This window comes from Uranotaenia lowii, chromosome 3 (genome assembly GCF_029784155.1).
Source record: "Uranotaenia lowii strain MFRU-FL chromosome 3, ASM2978415v1, whole genome shotgun sequence".
In the NCBI taxonomy this organism is placed as follows: Eukaryota; Metazoa; Arthropoda; class Insecta; order Diptera; family Culicidae; genus Uranotaenia; species Uranotaenia lowii.
In genome coordinates this window covers 149,940,350-149,949,717 of record NC_073693.1, presented here as the reverse complement: position 1 = coordinate 149,949,717, position 9,368 = coordinate 149,940,350, and the positions used below count along the sequence as shown (strand labels likewise).

At 33.0% G+C, this 9,368-nt stretch overlaps 1 protein-coding gene across 1 annotated transcript; it reads left to right on the top strand.

Moving 5' to 3' along the window:
• Nucleotides 1-244: 244 nt before the first annotated feature.
• On the top strand, nt 245-7,415 carry LOC129755279 (U6 snRNA-associated Sm-like protein LSm5). The gene is made up of 3 exons (XM_055751699.1): nt 245-406; nt 465-661; nt 7,339-7,415. Exons 1-3 carry the CDS (start codon nt 361-363, stop codon nt 7,372-7,374), a joined length of 279 nt encoding a protein of 92 aa, XP_055607674.1. The 5' UTR covers nt 245-360; the 3' UTR covers nt 7,375-7,415.
• The last annotated feature ends 1,953 nt before the right edge of the window (nt 7,416-9,368 follow it).

Sequence of the window (9,368 nt, the reverse complement as noted above, 5' to 3'; positions counted from 1 at the left end):
TTTATATTATAGCTGAAAACTTATAGCAATAATTATTAAATAAAATTTTTACCATACGCATACTTTGAACTAATTGAGTAAGTAAAAAAAAATAATAACTTAATATCAATGATTCATAAATATAAAGCTTTAAATTTTAATGTATGTCCTTACATTCAATTTTCGCTCAATATGCGTTCACGACTAATAGCTGATTTTCCTTAATCGGTTTAAACTTTTGGAAATGATAGAAGGTAATGAACACACCTATTGCATTTAAGGCGCGCGGGTTTGTTTCCAAAACAATTGCTGAGGGAAACGTTATTAATCATTGCAATTTTTTTTAAGTTCAAATTGTTGTTTATCAAGTAAAACGTTACGATGGCACAATCCACGGTAGCTAACCAATCCACTTTGCTACCTTTAGGTAAGTGAATTAAATTCGTGGTTTTCTGGTTCCGCATTTATGGGGTTTCAACTTTCAGAATTGGTAGATAAATGCATTGGGTCCCGAATACATATCATTATGAAAAATGATAAGGAAATTGTAGGGACGCTGCTGGGTTTCGATGATTTTGTCAACATGCTCCTGGAAGATGTTACCGAATACGAGAACACACCCGAAGGACGTCGGATCACCAAGCTGGATCAGATTCTCCTTAATGGCAATAATATAACCATGGTATGTAACAAGTTTTTTTTAAAGTATCACCTGTAGATGCTTTGTGTTTACTTAAGATTCTGTGAAAATTGCATTAATATTTCTCAATGTGTAAATCGTTTCTTTGAGTCTACCCCACCTGACATAATTAACCTTCCTTTGCGGTTAAGGTCTATATGACCCGAACTGTACCTTCTCGATGCGATATCCCAGGAACAGTTAGAGCTAGATACATGAAATGACATCTTAAAATAAGCAGCTCTACAATTCCTCTTTTCTATTTATTTTTGAATAGGGTTACACTGCCCCTATTGGCATAACAGTCCCATATGGATAGGAAACGCTAACAGTATGGGACTGTTATGCGAATAGGGGCAGTACAGGAGTCACCCAGAAAAAGGACAATTAGCCGGTTACGGTAACTTAGACTGGGATTACTGTTTTGGATATAAAATTAATAATGCTGAACCGATTTTTATAAAGTGTACAATTTTGAATTTTTTTTTGTCTTTATTTGAGAGGTTTTCAACCGCAGGCTGGTTCGCCTCTGTAGATTTTGAAATTGTTATGTCTGCTATCAAATGCTTTTAAAAATTTTGCTTATGTTTTTGTGGTCTTCAGAAACGAACCTTAAATTTAAAAAAGTTTCTAGTCCCTAACAATAGGTGTTTCGCAAGGGAATGTGATATTTCTCAGAACCCAAATGACATAATGCCTTTTGGCATATCATCTTTTTCTTTTCGTTTCGTTTGTTATTAAATTACCTCCAATACTTTGGTTTTGTTTGATTAGTTTTTAATTAATTGTTAGCTGAAAATAGTGTTTATTCATTCCATTGTTTTTTTTCTTTCCCACTGAAATCTCCTTGACCTGATATAATGTAATTTTATAAAAAAGGTTATCATTACTGAATAAAGAAATAATTACAACTACAATTTTGTAGAACGCAATTGGCGTAATGCTTTTTGGTATAAACCCATTTGACATAAAGCTATTTGGCATAATTTTATTTTTGCGGGCTTTAATTCACTTTTCGGACAAAGCTTCGAGTTTTCTTTTTTTAATTTTTGCGGCATTGCAAACATCGAAGCCCATGTATCTTCCCTTAGCTTCGTCCGCCGCGCGACAATATTTCATGAAAGTTCGAACGCGCAGCGTGAGGAGGCTGGTTTTTTTTTATTTGTTAGCATCTTGTTGACTATTGCAAAACCGCCATAAGTAAGGCTTTTAGACCTAAGCTGGAACCGACTCCTCACGCTGCGCTTTCGAACTTTCATGAAATATTGTCCTTCGGGCTAAGGAATTAACCCCTAGCTTTCACATAAACCTAGGAGGCCCCAGTAGACCTAGATCAATGTAAAGCGGGCCATAGACTACACAAATGGCCTGTACAAATTCGATGATTCCACGACGATTGTTTGTTCTATGCTCGCCTACACACTATACAAACATTTTTCACGCGAACACAAACGATTGCTGGCGAAAACAGCAACAGCAAAAAAAAAACCATCTCCACCCCGGCTGGGAGGATGGTTTGTACAAAATATGTCGATCCCGACTGCCTTACTCCAACCGTTTGGGCGCTCATTCAAATAGTGCCATACACTATGCAAATCGTGTTTACAGCGACAAAATTTCATCGAATTTCATCGCATTTGTACAAATGTTGTGTAGTCTGTGGCCCGCTTAATAAGGACACCGCTTCTGACAGCGGGTCGGCGGCCGCCTCACCCCCTGTATCTTCGATGTTCGCGGCAACGCCGCAAAATTGAAAAAGTAATCTTGTAAGTTTAATTGAATAATCACCACAGAGTAAGTTATAATTATGCCGAGTGGCTTTTAAGTCAAATGGTCTTTATGCCAAATGGCTTTTATGCCAAACGTCATACTCCCGTTCAGGGTTGCTAGCGAACCGGAAAAAACTTTGGAATTTCATCGCGTCACCAGGAATCCGGGAAAAGCGGTAATTTCGGCACCTTACTGGGAAAATTGTCATGTTTGATTTTTTTTCACGGAATTTTAAAAACATCTTTAAAATAATTTCTAAATCAAAGAGTAATTGCTGCTCTACCTCTTAAAGGTGTTCTTCGATTATTTTCTGACGATTCTGCGTTCTTTTACAGTAACACTAGCCCTGAAGAAAACGATAATAATATTTGTTCTGACCTCACATTATTGAAAGACTATTATCGCATAAATAAGTTGACTTTGAACAGAGAAATCAAATATATTAATTTTCAAAACCTCTCAAAGATGCACTCCAAACTCCTTAGAAATCACCAAAACTAATTTCCCTAGTCTTAGAGTTGTGACCGTATGTAAGTACTTAGGAGTGATCTTAGATGATCTTCTAAATTGGAATTCGCATATAGATAGCCTTCTACATAAACTAAATAAAGCAATAGGTATAGTTTCTAAAGTCAAACATAAAATTCCGCCTTATATTCTTCAAATGATTTAGTACTCCCTTTCCCATTCTTTACTAACCTATCTTATTTCGTCTTGGGGTAATGCTTGTAATTCTCGACTCGATAAACTTCAAGTTGCTCAAAACAAAATTCTACGCATTATTAATAATCTGCCATACCGTAGTCATTCTGCCGAACTGTACAATATCAAAAATAACATTATTCCTGTCAGAGGCCTGTATATTTTGCATATATGTAGTTTCATTTATTTAAGCATTACAAATACTGCCGCTGCCGGCAAGTCTGTCCCATATGCAAAAACAACGAACCGAGAAAAACGGCTTTAAAGATTTTTATAAACTTTCGTGGATTTCTCGGTTGAAACTTTACCTTTTCTACTTCTTTCTTCACAGATATTAAGATAATTGTTGTAGAATTTCGTCCAATGTGTTTTTGATTTGGAAGTTGTTGATGCGGAGGAGAAAATAATGATGGGACAGCCTTGCGAGTATATTTCGCATGCGGATTAAATATACCCGCAAAGCTGTCCCATATTTGGCTTTCCTTTTGTCAGTTGATCATTTGATTCTTTCTATCTGCGCTGTATTATTCACTTTACTGGTTGTTTACTGATAAAAATAAGTTTGAAATGATGTTTATGACATGTTTAGATAGTCATAGATAAAGAAAGTTTAACGTAAGAATTGAGTGGGTCTAAAATAAAATGAATAAAAACGTTCCATGAATAAAACAACCTGTACCATCATATTTTGGAAAGTTTTTCGGTCGATTATCTTTTAAGAAAGACTATAAAAACCTTCTAATGAAATACATGCTGAATCAGAAACAGCAAAGTATCTTGGCTGCAAATATTTGATGAGAACAATCAATTCAATATGACTTAAGCGTGTGCTACCAGGTACGCGTATTTTTGTTCATAGATTTTATGAAAGTCCAAGCAGCAAGTAACAGCATGACAAAAACCTAAAAAATGTGGCTTTGTAGCTGACTATTTTCCATGTTTTACAAAGAACAATTCAATAAGCTTATTATGAAATTAAAAAAAAAACAGTTTGATGGAATTTACCCATTAGGCTAAACTTAGGCTTGTAAAAATTATGGAGATTGTTATTTGCAACTTTACTGTACCGTTTTCTCAAGTCTAACTTTCGCAATTTCAATGAATGCTTATTTTGTCGCACACATTGTATGAATATTTGTAAAATTAACGTAAATTAGAGGAGCAATTTTGAAGCATTCTGTATAAATAGACATATGGGACAGCTTTGCGGGTATATTTCATATGGGACAGACATGACTTGGTATTTTTTTTCATATATGTTGAGAACAAAGTTATGAAACTTTTTAGTCTAAATTAAAGAACTAACTGTATCTGAACGATTTTTTAGATAAACTGAAAAATGACGAAAATGCATATGGGACAGTCTTGCGAATAGCGGCAGAATAGTACTCACTGCAATATATCATTCAACCGTATTAATCATCAATATTCAACGCGTAACAGAAATATGTGAGTTCGCCCTTCAATCAGTTCTTCAATTGGAGAACGTTCCTTAGCCTTCAGAGGTGTAAAGTTGTATAATTTTCTTGCCTTGGCATTTTAATAATTATATTAATTTTAAAAAATCTGTCAAACAATTTTTACTGAATCCAGAAGTGTCATCAACACTTTGAAAGTCATACAATATTTTTTCACTTTAACTCAAATAAAAAAACATGTTTTTAAATTTATCGTGATTAGTTTTCATTGTTATTCTTTTTTTTTTTTTTTGTATCATTGAATTCAACAATTTAATTATATTTTTATTTTATTATAACTCGTCAGTTATAAGTTTAGTTTCCAAAATATGTATACGCAGTTTGCTTTGAATTTACCATACAACTCCTTAAAAGGCAATGCCATTGGAGTTTTAAAACAAATCTCATGTATGTAATGTAATTGTTATGTTGTAAATAAATAAATAATTTTGACAGTCTTGATATAGATTTTTCTCATAAACGCTTCTCAAGTTACGAAATTATTATAATTTTTGAGCATTAGAAAATAGGCTCTATTGATTGTTAAATCATCTTGATCTATAATGTGAGCACTGAACCACGATGTACACATTGTTCCTGAATTTTCACTATCATTTAATTTTTGAATTTTCACTGTAATCAATTTTAAAACCCGTTTTTACTTTAATTTAATGACTCGGGGCGAACAGAGCAATTTTAATCGGGATACGATGAGCATTTTCTGCAGTAGAATCTAGCAGCGAATTCATTTCGATGAAGTCAACTGAATTATAAAGCTGTAACTTTACTGGTCTACATCTGACGATTTGGCATATTGGTAAGGTGTCGGAGAGATAATCAGAAGACTCGAGTTCGAATGCTGGTCGAGACAATTTTTTTTCATTTACCATTCATAATCGATTATTTTAATTATTGCATTATACGGCTAGTAGCATCATCCGCCACACAAAGCAGCAGAAAAATAATGTATGAGTGTGTGTGTGTGTGTTTGAATTATTTGTATTCTTCAAACAGACATACATTATTTTGTTATTGATTTGCATTATGGATCTACGACTCACCGTTTAGTGCAAAATGCATCGATCATGAAAAGTAAACGAAAAAAATTCGCCTCGACCAGGAATCGAACTCGAGTCATCTGATTATCTCCCCGACACCTTACCGATAGGCCAAATCGTCAGATGAAACAAGTCAAGTTATAGCTCTATAATAAAGTCGACTTCATCGAGTTGAATTCGCTGCTAGATTCTACGGCAGAAAACGCTCATCGTGCCCCAATGAATGGTGCTTATACTGCCCCAGAGGGGGGTTCTCATTAAGCCCCGATAGTGACTGGTTTTCAGCTTTCGTCAAAAATGTTTAAAAATGCATTTTTAAACGTTTTTATCTACTTTTTCAAGTTTCACCCAGTTAGAAAGTAGGCTTTTTTTAGTGTCTAAACACGAAACAATGATGTAACTCACATATTACAGCTGTTTTCTATGATTAAATAAGCGTTTTCCTTAAGGTGGCCGTTATGCCCTTATCTCCCCTACTGTATCATTGCACAAAACCTATAAATCAAGAATTTTTTTTATAGAAAAATTCAATAAAATCAAGAATACGAAAGGTGATAAAAATCAATTTGTTCTTTGCTCTTATCTGCCGCATGAAAAGAAACAGATTGTGAACATGTAGTAGACGATTCCGAAATAGTACACTCAGAAAAATACTATTATGTATGCCATAAGATTCTCTTATGAAGTGGCGCCATAAGAAAAATTAATGAAATTCATAAGATTGTCTTATGACGCGAATGAATTCTGAAGATGAACGCCTACTTCAATGAAAGGTTGTTGCTTTTCATAAGAGATTCTTATGGAAATAGTAAATCACTTTCTAATAAGAAAAGTTCTAGATATTTCATGCTAAAACAATCACTTTATTGTTTGCCAAATTTGTTTAAAATTAAATCCTTAATGGTCACCATCAGCAGCGCATCAAGAGACGGCTCCATCAAAGTTTTTTTTTGCCGCATCTAAATCTTTGACCTTTCGTTTTTTGCCGATCAGCTTGCTGAAAAGTAAACAAATAATGTATTTTAGTTTACTAATATATTAGACGTTTACACAAAAAACATCAAATCGAACTTACCATTCCGGAGATAGCAATAACATTTAACATTGAAGGGAAATTATAATAACATGAACTGGCGATTGCTTCGTACAGTTAGATGATGAAAAAAACTGATGCAATGAATGAATGTGTTCATTATTTTTTCACAATGCCGTTTCTTCTATTTTTCATAAGAGCATCGTATGAAAATTGAAAGAATTTTATAAGACTCTTATGAAACATTATTTTACACTCTAAAAAGCGGTTCATAAGATGCATCTTATGAAAATTATAATAAGAATTTGCCTGAGTGTATAGTTTATGAAAATTGGTTTCTATGTTTTGAAGAAACAGCCAAAATAGTAATCCGGGTTTATAGGACTCTGATCGGATAATTGTTCTTTTTTTTTTTAACCGTGAAGCTAAGCTAAATGTGCGTTAAGCCCAATGACCAGGTAGCATACTAAATATTAGGGACGAATGCCTCCTGTGGAGTTAAAATCCCTTTGAAAAAAAAAGTAGCATACTACTAAATGATCTAATAAATTAAATTAAATTTTATTAATTTGTATCATATTTGAAGACTGAATTCATAAATCGTCCACATGTAACTTGTCAGATATATCAACTTTGAAGCATTCCTTTTTTTCGTTTCAGCTTGTTCCCGGAGGAGAACTTCCGGATACCTCTTAGATGTGTAGAATCTAAAAATAAAATTTAATGAACACACAATACCAGAGTAAGTTTTTTTTATTTTAGAGAAAATAATTTGTAAGGTACACCGGGGCAAGTGGAAACGGATTTCACTGTAGTTCAACTTTTTACGTCCTAAAAAAAATGTAGATATCCTCAACAATTACACCAGTTTACAACATTTTTGAACTAAGTAAATCGGTAAATCTTTTCTAAGCTATGGGCTCTTGGGAGGAAAAGACAGGAAATGGTCTTCGTAACCGTGTACAACCTGGTGTGGGAAATTTTAATCCCCTTTCCGAATTCATCCTATCTCCTTTCCACCTCCAAAATCCATCCTCAATCTCCATCCCTTCCTTCCTTACTCCTTCCCTTACTCCTCACTGTTTAAATTAAAGTACATATCACATAAGTACACACACCAGGGCCGTAGGAAGAACTGACTCATGGGGGGGTTTGGTGACTGATTTTTATCCATGATTTTTTGCCACAACAATTCACAAAAACAAACAAAATTTAAAAAAATTATGTTTGTAACTATATGGTTATTCATTTTTAAGTACTTAAAAGTTTTCATATTAAATTGTAACTTTAGAAAATTGTTCCTCAACCTAAAAGGTGAGCTGAATTCGCTTTCATCGATGCTAAAATAATTGAATTTGTTAAAGAGTCTGGTAGATCAAATTTAGTTGATTTCGGTATAAAATAAGCTATTTTTCAAACTCAAAGATTTTAACCTTTGATGAAAATAAATTAAATTTTCCAAAAAAAAAAAAACGATAAAAATTATCAGATTTTCGGATCAAATTTTCTTGATGCAAACTTGAACGAAATCAAAGATTTTAATATGAAGTTTGGCTTTAAAAAAATTGCAATACATTGCGGACCAAATACGAGATTTCTCGTTTTTTCGCTTGCCGCAAGTATGCTAAAATAATTCAAATGTTATGAATCTAATCAAAATCTACAAAATGTAACACAACACATTATTTTGTTCATTGGTTTCTGAAACATAAAATGACAAATTTTGGTGTCCTTAATATGTTAATAATGTTGAACAATACACTGGAAAAATATAGAATATTTGCAATTTTTTTTAAGTAAATATTTTTCATAAAGAATCAATTCCATAATAAAAATCCTGTAGATGATTTTATTTAGTTTGGGTTTTTGTAAAACAGAAAACTCAAATTCTACCTTTTATTTGTTATTTTCAGCTGAATTGTGTCTTCAAACTAATTTTGTATAAAAAATTAAAATCTGGAAATTTAATTCACAAGCAATCTAAACACATCAAGGACCACAAAGAAATCTTTGACGAGAAACACCGATATTCGGCATTCAGTATCCCAAAAACCCCTGAACAAAGTTTTACAAATTAAGCATGTCAATTTGACACTCCAAGCTAAAATCGTCATAATTCTTTTTATGTCTAACCGATTACGATAAAACTTATATCACTAGAAACCTTGTAATGTCAGTAAAATATGTTTAGAGCATTATATATAGCTTAAGCTTATAGTTTTCTCGTTATTCAGCATGAAAGAAAAAAAAATCCGAAAAAACATGCCTCAGGAAAACTGCTGTAGTTCATATATTACACGTCCAAAAAAAAATTGTCTTATGCATATGAAAGCTGAAGTTAATGTCTACATCATGAAGCCAAGAAATTTTTTTTTTTAAATTTTTTTTAATGAAATGGTAGCAAAAAGTTCAAAAAAGTGGTCTGAAAAACCTACTTTTCATTCGATTGCATGTAAATACTGTTTGAGCGATGGTAGAGTTTTTGAAAAAATATGACTACAAAATCTATTAAAATTCTAACATTTTGCTGTCTTTAGATTTTCCATGCAACAAAAATTGAATTTACCGAAATTTTTCAAAGTTTACTACTTTGCGCGATTTTTTTACAAATTGAAATTTTATCTGTTTTTGTGGTCCACCGTCAGGTTGTACCCGGATTTTCAGTGCTTTTACTTTGTTTGTTTGCTCTC

Bases quoted from the DNA above. Each gene is read 5' to 3' on its own strand.
- LOC129755279 (XM_055751699.1), top strand. From the start codon at position 361: ATGGCACAATCCACGGTAGCTAACCAATCCACTTTGCTACCTTTAG. The intron at 407-464 runs GTAAGTGAATTA...TTCAACTTTCAG, and splicing joins ATCCACTTTGCTACCTTTAG to AATTGGTAGATAAATGCATT. The intron at 662-7,338 runs GTATGTAACAAG...TTTTCGTTTCAG, and splicing joins ATGGCAATAATATAACCATG to CTTGTTCCCGGAGGAGAACT.